This window comes from Lactuca sativa, chromosome 6 (genome assembly GCF_002870075.4).
Source record: "Lactuca sativa cultivar Salinas chromosome 6, Lsat_Salinas_v11, whole genome shotgun sequence".
In the NCBI taxonomy this organism is placed as follows: domain Eukaryota; kingdom Viridiplantae; phylum Streptophyta; class Magnoliopsida; order Asterales; family Asteraceae; genus Lactuca; species Lactuca sativa.
In genome coordinates, this window is record NC_056628.2 from 141,481,040 (window position 1) to 141,504,059 (window position 23,020).

The window sequence follows — 23,020 nt, forward strand, 5'->3', positions numbered from 1 at the left end:
CAACGATTATCAGACTCATTCTCTGCAAGTGTTCTAGCTGATGCATACTTTCTCAAATATATGTATAAGGAACCTTGTATGACATCAACTCAAACAGGAGTGTCTTGGATGAATGAAATTTGAATGGTCATCCTATTTGATGCGTTAATGCATTTAGAATGCACCCAAATGTGTTCCTACAACTAGCTAAAGAACTTGAATTACAATATGGATTGGAGTCAAGTGTTAAAATGCTAGTTGTTGAAAAGTTGGGGATCTTTTTATACACCCTTGCCTTAGGTGTGTCCAATAGAGATGTTGGGGAGAGATTTCAACGACTTGGAGATACGATTAGTAGAGCTTTTCATGAAGTTCTAGAAGCAATAACTCCTAGAGGCAAAAGATTCAAAGGTTTGGCACGTGACATTATACAACCAAAAGATCCAACCTTTCAATTTATACCTTCACAAATCAAGAACAATAAAAGATACATGCCCTATTTTAAGGTATTATATTTAGATATTTCGTTTAATTTTTTAATTCAATACTACAATATTATTACTAGTTTTGAAATTGCATTTAGGATTGCATTGGATGTAGTGATGGTACATACATAGCGACATGCATCACTGAAGCTTAACAATTGTGTTACATTGGTAGAAAAGGGATACCTACTTAATGTAATGGCAACTTGTGATTTTGATATGTGTTTTACCTTTGCATCTGTTGGGTGGGAAGGATCTGCACATGACACGCGTGTGTTCCTTCATGCTATTAACACGCCATCAATGAACTTCCCCAAACCACCTGAAGGTAAATTATCATAATTATCTTCATTATTTTACTATTATTATATAAATGATGTTACAATTTCTTATTTTTCACCAATTTAACAAATAAATATTATTTGGTTGATAAAAGTTATCCAGATAGAAATGGATATATGGTTCCATATTCGAAGACAAGATACCTTTAATCTCAATTTCAAAATGAGCCTCCAACTAATATGCAAGAAGCTTTCAATAGTTCTCATTCAACACTGTGAAGTTGTTTTGAAAGATCATTCGGAATCTTGAAGCATAGATGGAAGATACTTAATGGAATGCCGAAATTTAGTGTGCAAACTCATATTGACATTATTATGGCCACATTTGCTCTGCATAACTACATTCGTTTTAGCTATGAGGAAGATATGATTTTTAATTTTGTTGCAGAACATCCTGATTGTATACCAATTGATGAACTTCGTGATGTTCGTGGTAGTGACACGAGTAGTGAAGAATTTTACGAAGGATCTAATAATATGAAGCGTGTTCGTAATGATATTGCGACTTTAATATGGAATGCTTGGCGTAGATGATTTTATTACTAGATTTTTTATGTCGTCGTATGACTTTAGGTTTTGTAATAGTACCTAGTTATCAAATATTTTCTAGTTTTAAAAAAGAACAATTTAGACAATCTTTTTTTCATTATTATGTTTCTATTTTATATTTTACAAGATGCCCTTTTATGTAATTTTACATGTATTAAACGCTTCCAGCTACTTTTGCCGAACATTTATATAACAAATAAAAGCAACAGCTACCCGTTAGTTTTGCCGAACACACCCTTAAACAGTTAAAATCCGTTAAAAATTCATAACTTTGTCATCCGACGTCCGTTTTCATCTGTCTTTATATTGTTAAGTTCTTATTAACGAGATCTCCAATTCTCGTTTAGATTGTGTCAGCTACAAATCGATCGTTCTAGAAGTCGAATTCCGGGCTACATATTGATATGTCAAATCTTAGAAAAATCATAACTTCCTCATACGAAGTCATATTTTGAAGTTCTTTTTATGCATACTCTCGGTTTAACATATACTACGACTTTCGTTTAGAACGCTAAGGTTAAAAAGTATTTTATCGCAAACTCACTTTTTACGATACATAGCGTCATGTCGGTTTTGTCATAAAACTTCGACGGGTCATAACTTATTCGTTATAAGTCGGATTTTAGCGTTCCTTATATCCCTGAAATCCTTGTTACGACTAATTCAACTCTCTTCATAGATATTCGGTCAAATCTGACTTCGCTTGAGGAAAAGGCATTTGCTAAAACTTAGCGATAATAATGTCAGGTTACGCTAAAGGAAAAGACATTTGCTAGAAGCGAAGTGCTTCCCGAATTTCGCATTGTCACTTTAACAAGTGAGTGTATATTTATTTTCATCTTACACATAGATATGAAGTATCTGGATAATTACATGCTTATGTGCTTATTATCTATGTCGTGAATATTATGTGTTAGATAAGATATTATGTGATGATGTTTAACGGATTTAATCATATAAGTATTATATACTTACAAATATGTATTGGGTAGCAACTGGTGATAAGAGATATGTGATGGTAGATATGCGATGACGAATAGGTGGTGCGAGATAAGAGATGATTAGGTGATGTCATAACCTTGACCTGCGATGTTGCGATGTAGTCATCTACCAAAGTATTGACCACTAACTAATATAAACAAGTCATGTGGAAACACCAACTGACTCATAACCTATAGGTGATGAATTACGAGTTCAGGAGATGTAGTAACTACGTATTCATGCAATGATGCTCTAACCCTTATTAGACACATACTGGGGGAGTAATCCCCAAATCAGTATTGTCTATGCAATGTAGGCAATGATCCTTAGGAAAAGTCCTTAGAAACAAATAAGGAAATGCGATGATGATAGGTAAATACGATGTAGGAGATGACCCTTAGGCTAAGTCTTTAGGGAAGATTAAATAAAGAGAATGAGGATGGATAATTGGATTAATTGTTTGACATGAAATATGTAAAGAAACAAATTAACTATATTATTGTGGGTTGAAAAACCCTATATACTCAACAGATTTTCCAACCTAAACCACTCAGTTTATTTTATCACATGTGGCTATATGAAAGATATATTATGTTGAGAGATTCAAGGATATTAGGCCACTAGTTTAATTACTGTAAGGCTTGTAATATTTCTTTATGCTTATGTTTCTATATTGACGATGACATCCCAATGATATAAATAAAAATATATTTCTTCAGAAATGCTTTGATAATACCATTATCATGTTTTCTGGGAACAAATTTCGCAATACTACTTTTCAAAAAGGATACTTTGATTTTTAAATAAACATAAACAAATCGGTCTTTTCTGACCGTGAAAATGGGGATGTCATAACTACCCTCTTTCTTTCTCTTCTGCTACTATAATCATCACCTCTCTTTTTTGCCGTTATGACCGCCAGAGCCGTCACCATGCTCGTCGGATGCAGCCAGGGCTTTAGAGTTGTTGTAAGTTGACGTTGACAAAGGCGATCGGGGGACATTAACAGAGGTTGCCGGATGATCAATTTACAAAGCCACCCCATTTTCAATTCGTACTCTCTGGTAATATCGGTTTACAACACTGTCGCCACCCACGATCATACCACCATAGATCATTCTATTTCTAGATCAAGAAACCCTAATCCACCCGTCATGAAAGATCTTGAAAACCCTTATCCACCTACCGCCGCGAGAAGACCCTAGTCGATCCTACATTTTTTTGTTGCTTGAGGCATAAACCAAGGGTTTTTAGCGCCACCTTCACCGGAGCTACGTATCTGGGTTTCAACCCCACCAGAGCTATAGATCTAGATTCCTTCTTCATCAAAAAATTGAGAGTTTTCCAGGAGGTTCAACACCAGTGGTGGCGTTCACATCTTCTAGCCGCAGGTGGCGTTCATATGTTTGTCTTTATAAAAACTTACACTTTAGACTTTTTTTTTAGTAAAACTTCATATACATCTTTTATTTATTTATTTATAGTTTTACAAATTCATCCATTTTTTTACAAATTTTCATAATTTCTTTGTACAACTTTGAGTTATGTTTTTTAAGACTAAATTGCAAAAAAAGGTCCCCATAGTTCATCGAAAATTACCATTTTGGTCCAAAAAAATTTAAACTAACACTACTCGTTTGAAATAGGTTGTTTGTTGTGGTTTTAGTCCTGAAAATTTTGTAAAAAATAATAATGACTAAATTATGCTAAAATTGTAAAAGAAGTAAACCAAATTCGTAAAAATAAATTGGTTCTATATTTGTCAATGAGAAAAGTCAAGGGACTATAATTGATTCTGGAACTTGATCGGGTCCGGTTTACTCCAGATTTGGAACATGGGTGTTTCATGGCTTTTTTGACATGTGTGTATAAAAAGGAAATTATGCCTACAAAAAAATGGAACCCTAGTCTCTTGGCTGCTGACGGGAGTCTCCGTATCGTTGAGCTAGCAGTGATTACGCGTAAATCCTAACATGTAACTAATGTAAACACTTAACTGAAAGTTACTGTTAATGAATAATGATATGTTGCAAATCGTATGGACTATATAATGTGACAAGACTATGAATGTTTTGAAACGTGACACAAATAAATTTGAAATATAACATTATAGGTATTATGTATGAACATACTTGAACCCTTGATCTCAACAATAGAGGGCAACATCGGATACCGCTGAACTAGAAGCCTTTTACGGGAAACATATGTTATTTATCTAGCATATTACTAAGTGTAATGCTTCCTCTTCACTCCAGAATTTTGGAGTACATTTGGCAATTGTTGGGGGTTTTAAAGCATCTAATAGACATATATTTTATTATTCTTTAAAATGAGTTTCGCTAATCAGTTTTTTGAGTCTTTTTTTTGTATTAAAAGGTCATGGGAGCGAATGACATTATATAATATACATAGATTAGATCATTTTATCTTTTTAATATTTAGTACAAAACACTATTATGCAGATAACTGATGATAGTGACATCAAATATTTTGTAAGTTTATTACTAGTTTGCTTGTAAATACAACGATGTTGTTTGTTCTCAATATTGTTGTTTAACGTGGGAGTAACCAAATGGTTACATATAAATCTCCTACTAAACTTAGAAATCGATTGATTTGGAAAACTAGTGTGACAAAAATTGGTTTGATGTCGGAAGTAATCAAGTATGCAATTTATTTTCTTGTTATAATGATTACAAACATGAAGTACATAACATGTGAAAGAGGTGGAAATGTGCATATTTCTCTACGGAAAGGTAATCATGTTGTTTAAAACGAGCATATGTACGAGGGTGATGAATCAACAAATAGATATCAATTTGTTGTTGTTGATTGATGATTCAAACCTATGTCCACATGGAGGAGCTGTTGGAAAATTATGAAGGTATAGCTTACCTCGGTAAGGATCATTCTAATCATAGTTATTCTATTAATGATAATTATGAATGTTATTAATTTGATGATGATAAACCAAAAACTTATTTCTAAGGAATGACTTATCCAATACCATTACCATAAACTGTTTACAAATCTACCCCAACATTACAACACACATCAAAGTATTTCAAGTGTTCAAACATAAAGAATATATTAAACTATGATTAGGAATAAAATGTATTGAAGAGATATTTGAGATTGAAACCATAAAATCTACGAAAAATAGGCATAAAGTTGTATGTTGTGCTAGAGATCGTAAATGGAAAATCAGGGGAACAATAAATGAAAGTACTAAACCTTTTCATGTTCATAAGCTAGTGGAATAACACACTTATTCAAAAACACAACTAGTTTGCAAATTCATTTGAGTGTCTTGATTGATGGTCCAATAATTTAAAGACTCGTACATTTCAAAATGCTTTGCGAGCGTTAATCATAATAGATAGTCAGGAACCATGTTCGTAATGGTTTTCAAAATGCTTACAACCATTGATCATAATAGACAGTTGAGAACCATGTCCGTAGTTGTTTTCATGGACATAAACAACCAAGTCTTACCATCGCCTTCATAGTAAGAAAAATATAAAATGGACATGTTATGAAAGACATGCAAGATGTACTAAATATCTAATCTCTAAGAAAGTTTGCATGACCAACACCATGAGATTCCAACTCAATATGCATGGTTAGATGGTGTCGGTCTATAAAATAAACAAGGTCATGCTTTCGTGGGGTGTGTTATAATACAATGATCTCAAATAGTGTTGAGTCTTCAATGTGCTATCAATAGATGAGCGGAGCCTTTAGTTTGCACTACAAAACCTTCAACCTTTATGTTTTTTAATTTGGAGAACAAAGGTTCTACATTTGCCAAAAGAAGGTTATGTGTTTGCAAACCGAAGATTATGCTGCTAATTGAAGGTTCTTCATATGGTAACTTGAAACTAACAAACAACATACAGTATAATTTCTAAAGAATTTGTTGACAATAATATTATTGATATGACTATTTAATAGAAAAGTTGAATCTCAAATGAATCCAATGAAATTATTATCAATCAAATATCATTTGAAATGAAAACATTTCTTATAAAGCCGATATTATATTCAAAACATAAACCGTTGTTATTAACCTACTATAATCTTTAATCATCCTATAAATAAAATTTGATATGCATTTTATCAACAAGAATTGGAGATGATATTCTCTCTTTTTGTTTTGAAATAATCAAATATTTTGATGTTAAAATGTTCAAAAATAATAAGAAAAAGAAAAGGAATTATAAGTCAAAGTGAAAAAGTCGGTCCGAACGAAAAGATTTGTCAAATGTGAGGGGTTTCGTTTCTTCGGAAAAAATATTGAGTGTTTTTTTGGAAAAAAATTATGTAAAACCGAAAGATTACCGGTAAACTTTGAAAAAGCTAAATCAAAAAATATAAAAAAATAAAAGTAAAATAACAAATAGAAAAAAATCAAAAAATATAAGATCTTTTATATACACTATTAACCCTTAAAACCCGAAAGAAAACTAGTGGTATAAAGGGCTAAAATGAAATTGGGCTAAAATGAAATTGGTATAAAATGGAAGGTAGTTATTTGAAAGGTCAACAGCATGTGGGAAGTGGTCATATGCGGTGTGCCGTGGTAGTTGGGGTCAAGTCCATATTGTCATTACTTTTTGACTCTTGATTTTACATTCTCTAGAAGATTTCTAAGTACAAAATATATCAACTTTTTAAAGGGTGTATTTATATTTTTATTTATTTATAATAATTATACTTTTCTTCTATAATAAATATATTTTTATTTTTTAAATGATAAAAATATACAAGTCATTTTACTTATAACAATAGTAAGTAATAAATAAGCTCAGTTATTTTTGTTGGGTATCAAGTTATGTTTTCCCTTTTAAAATCGAAAATTTAAGTTTCGTTGTAGATATATGTGAAATTAAATTTAAATTTAGGAGTAAATTAAATTTGTTGTTCAAAAAAACTTACATTGGTAAATGGTTTCAAATATATTATAATTAGGGCTAATTACTAATCTAGCTGTTTTTCTTAACCACTTATTAAAAAATAGCCAAAATATATCAATTAGCTAAAAATAGCCCTCAAAACCATAGTCAACTTAGGGTTGACTATGGTCAACGCCTTTGACTGATGTTTTATTGAGAAAACTACTGTTTTGTGTTAATGGGCTACTGTTTCATCGGCCCGTTTACTTTTTGTGGCCCATTAGCCCAAAGCATATAAAGAAATTTTTTTTTTCAGATTAGGTCATTTTGTCTATTGTTTTCTTTGTTTTGCCTTCTTTTTTCTCTCAATGGAGCACCCGAAGAACAACTAGGTTTGTCTACTTTTCATCAAAATTTTACCGTATTTGTGATTAGGAGTAGCTTTTATAAATGTGGTTAAATTTTTTTTTGAAAAAAACGAAAAAAAAAATATATAAAACCGTAGGTTTCATACGAAACCTACGGTGTACAAGTTCCCAATGCACATATTGTGCATTGTCGACTTGTACACCTACGGTTTCGTATGAACCGTACGAAAATTAAATTTTTTTTTCGTTTTTTTTAAATCAATTCAATGGATCAGAATTATGTTAATTTTGTAATCGTGTATTTAAAAAAAAACCATAGGTATTATGGAAACCTACGGTGTACAAGCATTTACTGCGCATTTTGTGCAGTAAACACTTGTACACCGTAGGTTTCCATAATGCCTACGGTTTTGTAATTTTTTTTTAAATAACTAATAAACATTTTTTTTAAAATAACTATTTTTTTTAAATAACTAATGTCACACCGTTTTTGTTAAATAACTAATGTCACACCATTTTTGGAAATAATAGTAGATAAAACCCCCAAAATAGTAGATAAAAAAATAAAAAATAAAAAAAAAATAGTATTTTTTTTAGACAAAATAATAGATAAACCCCCAAAATAGTACATAAAAAAAGTAGTTTTTTTCGCCAAAACTGTAGCCTACGGTTTGGGAAACCGTAGGTATTAAAGAGAAAACCGTAAGTTATAGATTACCTACGGTTTTGTATGTGAAAAATAATTTTTTTTTATACAAAACTCGAAACAGTAGGCGAATCTCGAAACCTACGGTTTTGTGGGCTATTTTTGGCTATCTACTAATTTTTGGCTAAAAATTACTAATTACCCCTTAATTTAGCTAGATTAGTAATTACCCCTTATAATTATCTATCCAATATAAACTATATTTTTTTAAAAATATGCTTTGTTGTTATTAAGTATAAAAAAATATAAAATGTATCAATATTATAAGTAACAAATTAAATAGCCATATAAGTAGTAAAGGTAAAATACATTGTTATTATAAGCAACCTGTCCTTTTTTATTGATCGGTTCCAAAAAAGTTGATTTGTAATATATAATAGTTGTGAGACCTATGTATTATATTGGTTAATTTAATATATATATATATATATACATATATATATATATATATATATATATATATATATATATATATATATATATATATATATATATATATATATATATAAAGGTCAAAATATTTTAAAATTTTGAATTTATAAGAAAATAAGAAAAACAATGAATTATTATGATGGAAATGTTTTTTATCTTTTAAGTTTAAACAAATAATTTAAATAAATAAAAGAAATTAATGACATTTAATTTTGGGAATTTTGAAATTAAAAGACAAGTTTATTAACAAAATTAATATTCATTTATTGCTACATTTATTACAATTATTACATTAACATATTATGTAAAATTTAATAAAATAAAAAAAGTTTATAAAATAACATGTGGAAAAAAATTAATTCAAAATAACTACAAAATGACATTTTACAAATTGAATGAGAATGAGACAAGTGACAAAAAACTTTCATTTATTAAAGAGCATATATATTTCTAAATAATTACATGCTAAATAATGTCTTTGACGATTTTCACTTGTTTGACTAAGGGGTCGTTTGATAGTTGCTAATTAGGTTAGAACTGACTGAGTTAGAAGCTAACTGGGTTAGAAGTTCTGACTGAATTAACTTCTGATTGAAACTTGTTGTTTGATTTTGCATCTGACTGACTGTGTAAAATGACTATATTACCCTCAAACAACATTTTTTTTTATAAAAATTCCTTTATGATTTACCATTTAATTTATAACATTACATTTTTATAAAAACATTCAAAATTTTGAAAAATATCCATATTACCCATTGATGGAAAACTTTATATTGCACAAAAAATAGCAATGAATATTATTATTCTTGATTCTAGAAAATATGCATTTTCCATTTCCCCCTTTTTTTTCCAAAATGTTGATTAAAGATGCTTAAATCTTGATGACATTAGGCAGAAAATGCAAGTTTTTTTCTCACAAAAACTTTGATCAAAGATTTGTAGTGTAATCCTCATAGACCACTTATGTATTTCACTATTTATGCACTTTTATGCAATTGATCATTTAGACTGAATCTAAAGAAAATAACCAACCTCATAGACCACTTATGCAATTGACCATTTATGTAATTTTATATAAACTCCATATTCAAGAAAGCTTGAAACCAACCCAATAACTTTTTGGTAGAAAAAGAGATTCCATCTATGTTTACAACACTAGTGTTTTCATAATAATAATCACAAATCAACAATTATTCAGATGTATATTACTATTACACCTTTCTCACTACATTCAATAGGGAACAAAATTCCCATATCCACTTCCCGTTTTACGCATACACCCTTTTCTCATGTTCAATTACTTCCCTGCAATTCACATTCACTCCAAAAGCATTCATAATCACCAATGATTTCATAAGAACATAAACATGATTAGTTCAAAAACGTTTTTAAAGAACATCTTACGTGGGAAACAATGAAGGTGATCGATCAGAAAAACGAAATACAGGAGAAAGAGCATGCCGCACCTAAGTTGGAGGAAGGGTGGTCAGAGGCTGCGTGATCGGAGGAAACCGACATAGGAAGAGGAAGGAGGCTATGAAGGAATACGACGGATGCTATGAAATCACTTTCTTCTTTCGATCTGTGCTTTTTTGTAGAGGATTGTTTAGGGCATAACGAGAATTGATTATTTTGGAGTCGATGTCCCAGTCCTTCACTCTAGAATAAGGGACTGATTCAACATATTTCTTTGGACCGAGTCTAAGGTTTGGACCGATTCCAACCTTTTAGAAGATGTGTCAAACATTCCAATTGAGTTTTTTGGTCCCAGTCCACTCTTTGGACCCAATTAGAAGGGAAATCAAACAGACCCTAATTTGGTCATTTTATGTTATATTATTTGATTATTTTGGTTTGCTAAAGATAAAACTTAATCAAAAGTATTATTTATAAATAATCGATTATATATATATATATATATATATATATATATATATATATATATATATATATATATATATATTACTAGGGGTGAAATTGGTACGATATCAATTCATTTTTCCTTAAATCGTGTACCGTACCAATTATAATTGGTATAAAAATTTGTTATCGGTGCCCTACCGAGTATACTTGGTACCAATATATTTGGCTACCAACAAGTTTGGTTGGTACAAATTGGTAATGGTATATACCGACTTCTTTTAATAGTCTATTGTAAGATTTTAAAATAAGCAAATACATTGGGTAATTTAGACGTTTAGTAAAGAAATTTGTTATGCAGTTCTTTTAATTTACAAAAGAATTCTATTGAAAGTAACACTAAAGTAATGTTTTAATTTTGTGATTTAGCGTGGTAATAACTGTTAACTAATGCGACCAAATAACTTATATAATATTCTTAAAAATGTAAAAACTAAACACAATTAAGAATTGAAATTTACGATTTCGTATATATATATATATATATATATATATATATATATATATATATATATATATATATATATATATATATTACCTTATAAAGCATCTTTGGTCAAATGCTGAATTTTAAGTCGTCCAAAACTTATTGCATTATTTACAATCACTTTATGAATCGGTTGAGAAGATAGATCATATCCGGTAAATGATAGAAAAAGTCAAGAAAGCTTAGGTTGAATACGCAACCGTGTGCAATTTTTTTGGAAAATATATCGGCTTTTGACCTGGCTTTCTCATTTGAATTCACCGGTCGCCGCTACAAAATTCATACGCATTCACAACAGTCCCATGTCTCCCACCCAAATTTGTTTCGTGTTAACCCCAACGACAAAACTCGACAGCCACCGCCAACCACCACTCTTGCATTGCTGCTAAACCGACCGCTTTCATCCCCTCATCGTCTGGTAAACCCACCACCATCATCATGGCGTTATACCACTCATTACCACCGTCGGAGCACCGTTACACCGAAGTTTCTTCTCTCTGAAAACCCTAGACCCTTCACCACTCTCTGTATAAAACCATCATACGCACACAATTTCTTGGTAAAAGATCGAGGGAGATGAATCCATCTAAAAATGCTGATGTTTTGCTTTTTCAATCCAACGATGACTGCTGATTTATGGCTTATTTGAGAAATGTAATGATGTTTGAGTTTTAGGTCTTTTATTGCTTATAATTAGACCCAATTTAACATGTTCATAGTGTTTCTCCTCCTGCTTCTTATCTCAGATCCGTTGTCTACATGTCATGTAGGGTTCTTGGGATGCTGGTAAGAATCTATCTTCTTGAAACTCTTTCTCTCTATTTTTTTCTCTTTATCATGATTATATGGTGATTTATGCTTCCTTTTATTTTGTTTTTGTTGGATTAGTGTCTAAGTCCATAACTATTTTGGTATGTACTTGACTTGATGGTGCATGGTCCTTTTGGGTTGCCTTCACCAAAGCAACTTGATAGGATGAATAATGGAGAGAAAGGATTAAATATGATTTATTAATATATTATGAGAATAATATATTAAAGGAGAAATCATATTGTTTAATTAATATTAGTCAAGAATTAATAAGAATTAAGTTTGTGACTAAAAGAGATTAATTAAACTTAAGGGACTAGAATTGTAATTATAAGATAATTGCAATTGGGCTATGGATTGCCTTATATTATAAGGTTGGACGAATTCTATGGGGAAACCCATTGGAAATCGTCCAAGGCCTTTAAGGAAAGGAGTCCATGGGTTGCTTAGGGCTTAAGCATCCAAATTAGGGTTTCCTTCTTAGATAACCCTAATAGTCTCACTATTTAAAGAGCCCTTATGCCCCAAAAACGTGGACAAGCTTCCTTCTAGGGTTTCCACACGTTTTAGGCAGCCTCCTTCTCTCCTCTTCTTCATCCTCTTGCTATTGGTGTTTGTGAACCATTAGAGGAGTGACATTTGTGACTCTAAGCTTTCTAAAGTCATTACAAGAAGGAATTGTGATTGTTATTGCTACATAACAATCAAGGTAATATCTTAAACCCATTCTTATGTTAATATGATTTCTTGTATGCTAGAACTAGGGTTTATAGTCTTGGATATCTTGCATGTACAATAGAGAAACCTAGATCCAAGCATTAAGGTTTGTATGAGCACATAGGATGTTCTTATAGCCAAAACCCATCAGTGGTATCAGAGCATTTGATTGGTTTCTATTGTATTGATGCATTATGTACTTGAAAATCGAAATTTGGCTTACTGTTCGACCTGAATCGGTGAGTCACTACTTGGACTCGGCGAGTCAGCCCTACTCGGCGAGTTCCAGAGTGTGACTCAGCGAGTCGGAGCGTCAGACAGAGGAAACTTCGGATTTTGTTGCTGTTTTGCTTAAGGATTATTACCATATTCGTTTTAAACCTATAAAATATGAATTTTATTGTTTCTTAATGAATATCCTTGCCAAAACACAAGATAATTACCATTTGATTAGATAATAACTTCCTTATATGATAAATATTTGATTATTTGTATTAATTGGGTAACTTATTTTGCAAAAAATTGAAATTAGGTCAAATATAGATAATGATGAAATTAATTGTTTAATTTATATTATTTGTTATTTGATCTTTGTGTTATGAAAAGTTTCAATTTTTCCCCTTTAGGTTTTATAGTTTAAATTTAAACTAAAAAGTTTAGTTTTGAAATTTAAATAGTTGAAACCCTAATGTTTTGAAAAAGGTTTCAAAACTTGCCCTCAAGTTTTGGAATTTAAATTTTGATTAAAAGTTTAATTTTGATGTATATTTAAATTCTAAACCTAAATGTTTTGAAATGTTTCAAAACTTGCCCTCAAGTTTTGGAATTTAAAAGTTGATTAAAAGGTTTAATTAGGAATGTTAAATTCTAAAACCCTAGTATTGTTTTGAAAAGTTCAAATCACACCCTTATGGTTTTATTAATTAATTAAGGTGTATAATTAAAAGAGGTTTAATAAATCCATAAAATTTTAGGTTTACAATTTAATTGAATTAAAAGTATAATTGTTAAATTTGACCTCCTAGTATTTTAAAAGTGTAAAATACACCATATACTATATATAACATTAAAAGTCTAACATTATATATATGTATGAGTAAAAGTCAGTCTTACCGTTAGTAGGCCTCATTCACGAAGCTGGTCTATAAGGGGTGTTTAAGGAAATTGCCTATAAAATGGCGATTGAATGGGTATCCACTCTTACCCACCGCACTCTTGACTAGTGGAGGGTCGTTAGCCGAACGGGTAGGATAGGACAAAAACCTTCCATTATAAGTATAATGAAGTATAAAAGTAACTAAATGTTTTACAAATTCCCAATCTTAGTTACTTAGGCAAAGTGAATTGATGTAATTCCATTAAATTACACTTTGTACTCTTGCGAAGACGTTAGTGGAGTGTGTGTGGTTTACCGGCACACTAAATGGTTCTAAGCAAAGGTAGCAAAGGGTGACTCAATGTTTGACATAGTTCGGTGGAGCGTGTGTGGTTTACCGGCACATCGAATAGGTGACTGTAAGATGTGAGGGCACCATGTAAGTTTGCATGGTTATTCACACCCGCTTTGTGATCCTTGGCATCCCAGTCACAAACAAGAGGGCATATCGAGATTTAAACAAGCCATTGAAATGTTCAATGAATCTCAAAGGATATAGGAGTTTTCATAGATTTAAAACTTAAATTTCTTTTTCGTTTTTCATGGTGGAAATTAGTGAATCGTCATTCACTTACCTTCAAATATTCTGCAACTAGATTACGACATCCCTTTTCTAGGTTGTAGCATATTGTGTTGGGTCCTAGCCTTAGTATCTCATTTGTGTGATTTACTAAGGACTCAATCAATCAACTAACTTGAATTCATTTTCTCCCGTTTTGTAGATGTCAAAGTACGACAACTATGGTCTTCCCAAATCCCGTGGAACAAGCATTCCGCATGAAGATGATATTCCACGATTCGATCGAGGAACAAGAGATCATGCTTCACTTCCTCCTCCTCCTCCTGTTGTTCTCCCTAACCCACAAGTTCGAAGACTTGAAAAGTTCAAACTCACTCAAGCCCTTTTGGCAAGTAAACATGAAGAGGGAAAGTCGGTGTGTGCACACGTCTTAGGGATGAAGTCACACATTGATAGGTTAAGAATGTTGGGATCCGTTGTCTGTGAGGAGATGGCTGTTGGTTGGGTTCTTCAGTCACTTCCTAACTCATATAGTGAGTTCGTAAGAGAGTACTATATGATGAACTGCGACGTGACCCTTATAGATCTCACCTATATGCTTATTGCCGTTGAATCAACAATGGTTTGGCGCAATAGAAAAGCAAAGTTGATTGGTGAATCTGCCTTCAAGACCTCTATGGATATAGACAATGGCAATGGAAGACATGCTATGATCAAAAATTTTGATCATAAGAGAAAGGCAATGTCTGAAGTAGTTCCATGTCCTATTCCAAAAGAGTCAATTTGCTTTTATTGCCAAGAGAAGGGGCATTGGAGACGAAGCTGCCCTATTTACCTAAGAGATCTAAGAGATGGGAGAGTCAATACGTATGGCTCTGCTTTAGGTAAAATCCATTGACTAACTCTTTTAAGTTTCTATTCTAGATTCTTAATACATAATGTGATAAGATTACAATTGATGTTTTGTAGGATCGAAGAAAAGAGAGGAAGCTTAAGGGAAGAAGTGAGCGGAATCTAACCGTAAAGAAATGGATTTCGATCGCATTACTTGAAGATTAGATTCTTGAGCTACTACTTAGAGTTAGAATAAGATTGCTAAGAAATATGTATAAGCATAGTTTTTTTAATGAATTGCATTGTAAGGACAAATTTTTCCGCAATAAAATAAATTTTGATTTTATATTATTTATTTATCCTTGCAATGGCGTGTATGAAAAATTGATGTTTGAATGTTTCTAATATTAGCAATAATGGATTTGATTCTTAATTATGTTGTTTGTGGAAATGTCGAGAATTTACCAAATAGGGAGAGTTTCTCATCGCCCAAGTTTCAATTGGACAGAAACTTGGAATCATGCAACATGGTTGGACGATGAATGATAAATTTCATATTTGGAAATTAGACTAATTCATTGACAAAGTGTCAAGTGAAGGACTAGGAGATCGAGTACACAAAGTTGCGTGTTGATCAAGTCCACCATAAGAGTAATAAAGATATTCGTCATGATTTACTAAAGGTTTAGTAAATATGATTATACTTATAAGATTAAGTGTAATTCTGAATTGATTAAAAAAGTTTGAATCAATAGCAGAACGAATAAGAAGAATCAAGTAGGCAGAAAGATAAAAGTTTCTCCATTATAAGAAGAAGGGAGAGTACCTTTTATGTTTTATGATAGGTTATAATGATTAAGAACCATATCTCAATTGATCCTCTAAGTGAGTCTTAGTACAATTGTATGTCTAAGAAGAGGAATCAAGAATTGAAGAAATGGTTAAATCAAGATGTCAATCATACTTCGTTCCAAAACAAGTCTTAGAGTTAAGATTGTGACATTGAGTGAAAAGTATTAAGAAGGTTTATAGAATTCATCAAATGTGGAAAGTTGTGATGTCTTGGATAAGACAAAGACCAACTAGGACCAATTTATGAAGTGTTTTGATAAAAACTACACTAACTCTTGAATATTTGTTTGTCAAGAAATGTTTATTGACAAGAGAATCTTATATGTCAAGGAGTCAGTGGGAGTCTTAATGGTCTTGAAAGGTTTCAAGAACAAATCAAAATAAACCTTATCGATCATCACTAGCACACGAGTTGAGGTTTACAATCTATCGTGTTGACACTATTTTGTTTCTGTGCCATTCCAATCGAATTAATTATGCATATAGGTTCTATGAGTTCGCATTTGAATGCATAAAAGGCAAGGACCTTGATCAATGAAAAGTACATTGATAGGAAACGGTGAGATGCTTAACTATTTGGAAGACATGGTGGGCAGCTGTGCTGCCATAAGACAAGAAATCAAGATTAAGAAAGTTCGGTCCATATAAGTTTGAATATGTCGTAAACTTTGGTTTTGACAAATTCACATGGATAGGAACACATACACCATTAAAATCTAAGTGTCATAAGATTCCCTCCTTCATGAAAATGACTGTGAGGAAATGCTTTCACTAAGAGAGATTTTAAAAGGATAGTGATTGTGAAAATTGTATTCTCAAATTCGATTATGGTTACGGTATCCCTTTCCATAATTTGAATTTTGAGATTTGGCAATTAGTCTAAATTGTTTAGACACACATATGAGCTATCTAAGGGAAAGGTGTATAAGCTTAGATAAAGTATTATCAAAGCATTAGGTATTAGAAACATGAACTCAAGAAATTCAATAAGTATTGTTTTTCTGGAAGTTAAGCTGGTTTCTGAATACATGTCAAAGCTAGTGGGAGCATAAGTGTTATGTTGATAATAATCATCATGATAGTGGGAGCATAAATGTTATGATAGTATGATTATTATGGAAAGTATTGCAAGTTAGCAATATTAATTATAGAAAACAAGAGTTATACTTTGCAAAGTCGCAATAGTTGATCAGTTGTTTTGCTATAATTAAGGGAGAGGATATTATGCTTCATTTCAAATCTAAAGGCTTAGGTTGTGGAATGTTAATAATTTAGTGAAGGATACATAGTGTGTTCTCAAATTTCGATTATGACTACGACATTCCTCTTCATAGTTTGAATTTTGGAAACGTAGCACATAAAATATTATGGCAGAAGATTGATAAAGTATCAAATCTTTATGAAAGACATTATGCATCGTGTCCCATACGCTTCGGGTATAGGATCGATTGCAAATGCTTTAATATTTGACCATTCTAAAATTTTCCAAATGTCTAGCGCATTTAGAGGGAAAAAGGACAAGAATCGGTTTTGACTAAGATAATTAAACAACTATCAAAGGACAATCCAAAGTTCGCCGAGGATTGGTCGCTTGTGAATAGTTGGAAGTATAATATTGGATGGACCATATTGACATTATTATGAATAGAAAAGATTCTATGAGTTGTCATATGGAAAATATGGAAACGTTTCCATATTGGGAATTGAATATTGAAAAACTATGTCTAGATTAGAAACTTTTATGCAAAAGGATGTTTAAAGGAATGTACTTTGAGTGAGAAACATCATATCTAAGGAATTGTCTTGTAACAATCTCCAATAGAGGACTTTGTAATTTCATTGGCAATAGTCATTGTGACTTTTGTGCTATCACATTACGAAAGGATCATTGCATAAAATGTTAGAATCTAACATATTCCATAAGTGGCAAGAATTTGATATTCTTTCACTTGTGAAAAGGATCGGGAGTTGTGAAATGAGTATGATTGGAAATGTGTTCATTTGATCTATTTCACAAAGTAAGAGCCATAGGTAAACATTGTGTGCATGCTAAGAGCATGGGACAAGTGTAATAATTCAAGTAAGAAGTTGATTAACCGAAACAACAAATAATGAGTAATCGATATGGTGATAAATAAAAGGTGTTTTATTTATACTCAAAGGTTTGAGGCCATATGAGATTAGTATTATTCTTGTGTTTCACTTTGCATGTTTTGACTTCCTGAGTAATTTAATTGGTTTAGAACAGTCAAATTATTCGAACGGGCCACAGTCGTTCATATGTTGGAAGTAGGTATGAATGAAGACTGTCATGAATTGGTGTGTGGATTGTCTAAAGAGCATTAGACATAAGCAAATGTTTGCTGCAACGTTCATGAGTGCTTATGAATATGATTTGAGCATTGGATTAAACCCACGCTCACTTGGATCATTTCATGAATTGTATCACGAGTGATTGGTGAGAAGATAACATCTTATATTCTTGAAACCGAGATGTGTGAGTTGTATCTTGCAAATCGGTTGCACATTGATAATATGTAAACGCACCAGTAACTTGGTGTCATAAAACATATTGTTGTGTGTGATTCGGTGAGTGAATGCAAGCGAGCATTGAATCAAAGTTTATCCGTTCCTTTTATCCAAAGTAGGATAAAAGCGATATCTTTGGGCCCCTCGATGATTTAGTGATGACAAATGTAAATGCTCGGCCGGGCTAGGGCTAATTTGATTTGTTCAATTAGTCAGTCGTCATAAATTGGAAGTCGAGAAATAGTATAGAGAGAATGATTAGAAATCATGTCTCATACGATATCTAGAATGGAGGAATATATGATCCCTTATCTAAAGGACACGCGTATCTGATAGGATCAGAGTTGACAACGGCTTTAGAAAGCTACGATTGCAGATCAGGATCTGAAGTCATATACATAATAGTTATTAGACTTATCCAAGTGGGAGACTGTTGGATTAGTGTCTAAGTCCATAACTATTTTGGTATGTACTTGACCCGATGGTGCATGGTCCTTTTGGGTTGCCTTCACCAAAGCAACTTGATAGGATGAATAATGGAGAGAAAGGATTAAATATGATTTATTAATATATTATGAGAATAATATATTAATGCAGAAATCATATTGTTTAATTAATATTAGTCAAGAATTAATAAGAATTAAGTTTGTGACTAAAAGAGATTAATTAAACTTAAGGGACTAGAATTCTAATTATAAGATAATTGCAATTGGGCTATGGATTGCCTTATATTATAAGGTTGGACGAATTCTATGGGGGAAACCCATTGGAAATCGTCCAAGGCCTTTAAGGAAAGGAGTCCATGGGTTGCTTAGGGCTTAAGCATCCAAATTAGGGTTTCCTTGTTAGATAACCCTAATAGCCTCACTATTTAAAGAGCCCTTATGCCCTAAAAACGTGGACAAGCTTCCTTCTAGGGTTTCCACACGTTTTGGGCAGCCTCCTTCTCTCCTCTTCTTCATCCTCTTGCTATTGGTGTTTGTGAACCATTAGAGGAGTGACATTTGTGACTCTAAGCTTTCTAAAGTCATCACAAGAAGGACTTGTGATTGTTATTGCTACATAACAATCAAGGTAATATCTTAAACCCATTCTTATGTTAATATGATTACTTTTATGCTAGAACTAGGGTTTATAGTCTTGGATATCTTGCATGTACAATAGAGAAACCTAGATCCAAGCATTAGGGTTTGTATGAGCACATAGGATGTTCTTATAGCCAAAACCCATCAGTTTTAACTGAAAGATCACCGTTTATCCATTCCACCACCAGAAGATTATGACTTCTATAAGGGTTAAAAGAGAGAACGATCAAACTATTGGTGTTAATCCAAACAAGTCAAAGTCATGTGTTTTATTGAAGCGTATTTTAGTCTTTTAGTATTTTGTTAGGAGTATGACTAAGTATATGGCCATGTTGGCTCTAGAGATTTAGAGGGCAGTAGGTGCAGTAACTTTAGGATAAGTAGTTGAATTTATCTTGTTTAATATCCTTGTAGTCGATGAGTTAATTGAATGGGAATAAACACAGAAAAATTGCCCAGTATATTCTCACTTTTTACTCAGTTTTTGCTGTGTGAAATAGGGCCTGAACCAACACAAACAGGTGTAGACGTGTTTTCTGCTTTCGACCCCATTGCTGCTCCATATTTGAGCTACTAATAACTTCAGTACTTTCTTATCCTTCTCTCTCTCTCTCTCTCTCTCTCTCTCTCATTAAGAAGATGTCGGTAAAACTCGATCTGAACTGTCTAGGACTTTTACATCACCACCAAATTTAAACCACAAGGACTTTGTTGTGTTTTCTTTTACATCCAAACACAAAGAAACAAAAACAGATGTCTCCTTCTTATTTTCTTCTTTGTTGGTTCGATGAAGGTTGTGGTTTCGGTTCATATTGTAGACACAATCAACAATAAATCATACATGCTAACTCATATACCATTTTGTTTTATTTCTACAACATATTGTAATCATTTTTGTTTTTTGTTTTTGTTCAGATCTTGGGGTTGTGAAGCAGAACATTAAAAAGATGAGGGAAATGGTGAGTTTGAGTTTGTTATTATTTTTTAAAACAGATCTACATATCTTTAGTTGTACATGATTTTGAATATTGAACTTCAATGTTTTTTTTTTTTTTTTTTCAAATTTATAATAGTGCTATAGTTATATTTGACATACAATTTTTATAATTGTAGGATTATTTTGTTGTTGCTGCTAATGAGTATGAGGAGAAACCTAGAAGTGAGCCATGTTTGCTGTTAATGGTATGTCCAATTCTCAAATTATTTATGTTTTGTGTTTTTAACTTGAATTTGTCCATGTTTTCAAGTTAAATATCTGCAGTATCTTTAGATTTTGTAGGTGATTTTTTTCTAATTCCGGACAAGTTTGAGGTAAATTTCAATATATGGAGTTGTGCAGAATTAGGATGGCCTTGATGGCTTGATGTGATTGCGGATAAATTGTTTCAGGGTTGTACAAGTCCCATGGCTCTTTCTATTACACCATTGTTTGATGTTATGCTTAGTCAAATTGGGTAAATGTTTTCGAGTGCTGTGCTATGATAAGAAGAAATGTCTATTTGCATTACATTGATCTTATATATTTTGATTATTGTGTTTTGTTTGATATTATTAAGACTTACTGTCTTGAAAATCTACTCAAACTACATTGCTATTTCTTATATTTAAGCCATCTTTTTTTATATAGATCTTAACTAATTTTTCTATTTTAGTGAAGGTTTGAAAATTTGGATTGAAGATTGAATATGGTTGATTCACAATGCAGGGGGTTGCTAGAGAATATACACATACATAGAAAGGTGGGTTGAGGAGAAAATACATCTGACAAGGTATTAGCTAACTTAAGCCACTATATATTATTTATAATTCCGAAGTGTTAAAATTGGAGGAATGTGAATGAAAAAATCTCGGAAATCAAAACTCAAAATTACTTCCAAAAGTATGGTAAACATATATCATCTTCCAGGTTCCTATTAATACTCATTATTTTTTTAGTTTCAAACATGTAATAATATCTTGATTTTGTGATTTACTTGGTTTTATTTCGAAATCCCAATTGTTCCAAAGGGCCAAGCATCTTTTCCATAATTCTTCTACAAACTTAGACCATCCAGCATTTCAATTTCAAAATTTGTTAGTTTGCTTGGATGTTCATGTTCCTGTTCCTGTTTAGTATTTGTGTTGTTTCTTATGGTATTTTCTCATCAATCTCACTTTGTATTGTGTAAAAATTTGGATGTAAGAAATGACAAATTGCAAAATTAAAATGAAAAACATATGAAAAAATGGGTAACAGGTGGATACTGCAAGAAAATGTAAAATTTCAAATTTAACAAACGATTAATAAAGTTTCAAAATTAGAAATCGTTTTTCATAACTTATTTATCAAAATGGCTTAAACAATAAGATTGAATTTAAAATTTACGATAACATTTCTACATAATTTATATCGAATGATTAAATTTACAATGTAAACAAGTGTTGTGAAGACTAAAATTAAACAAATATCTATTTATTTAAGTAAAATCAAAATTAGTTTGAAATTACGACTTTAAATTTAACCGACTTAATAACTATGAAGTCTTAACTTAATATATTAAATTTTATAAAGAAAATACAAATAAATTAAGTATATTTTTTTGTTGTAAATTTCGAAAACAAGTTAAATACTTCATTAATTTTAAATTTACAAATAAAACAACTAAGATTTTTTTTTCTTTGAAAAAACGTAGTTTCATTGCTATTAAAAATCAATTATTTAATATTGTATATCTCTAAATATTTAACAAATTTATAACAAAATATAGGTTAATTATCATAAATTAAATATTAACTAGTGGAGAAACCCTGCTACGCAGGGTTTCGATTAAGACCAGAATTCCCCAAAAGTCTCTCAACCGAAATGCCCCTGGTCACTTTCATAATGATTTGAATACTTTAAATAAAAAACCAACTAACATTACATGCCAACAGGTCATCCTTAATTAAAACAGAAAGAATGCCACATCATCACCATCATGGACCAAAGTTCCCCAAAAGCCTCTCAACAGCAGAGCATGAACATTGCCTGAAGTAGCACTAAAAACCCTAATATTCTCTTGCACATCAAAGAACCCCATCTCCTGAAGTTGACACAGTTGAGTTGCATAAAGTTGCTCCGGTGCCACTACAAATTAAAAACAATAATCATCGTCAACATCATAAATAAAAGTTCAAGGGTAAACACGTAAATTTACAAAAGAACTTGACTTACCATCAGGGACATTTAGGACTCCTATGCCACCAGCTCCAAGTCCACCAAACATACTCATCAACATGTCTAATCCCATATTGTTTTGTCATCCTGCAGATTAAAAACTTGAAATAACACTAAAATGGCATATGATTTATAAAAATTATTAACAATGGAAGTGTCTAGTTAGCACCTGCAG

The 23,020-nt window shown here is 31.7% G+C and overlaps 1 protein-coding gene across 1 annotated transcript; it reads left to right on the forward strand.

Annotated features, from left to right (window-relative positions):
- Positions 1-158: 158 nt before the first annotated feature.
- LOC122194859 (uncharacterized) lies at positions 159-21,933 on the forward strand. Its single transcript, XM_042896140.1, has 6 exons — positions 159-485; positions 597-792; positions 1,194-1,331; positions 20,565-20,608; positions 20,763-20,831; positions 21,886-21,933. Exons 1-6 carry the CDS (start codon positions 159-161, stop codon positions 21,931-21,933), a joined length of 822 nt encoding a protein of 273 aa, XP_042752074.1.
- Positions 21,934-23,020: the final 1,087 nt, after the last annotated feature.

Coding starts and splice junctions, on each gene's coding strand:
- LOC122194859 (XM_042896140.1), top strand. CDS start 159: ATGCACCCAAATGTGTTCCTACAACTAGCTAAAGAACTTGAATTACAA. Junction 1,332..20,564: donor TTTAATATGGAATGCTTGGC/GTAGATGATTTT, acceptor GTTTTTGTTCAG/ATCTTGGGGTTGTGAAGCAG. Junction 20,609..20,762: donor TTAAAAAGATGAGGGAAATG/GTGAGTTTGAGT, acceptor TTATAATTGTAG/GATTATTTTGTTGTTGCTGC.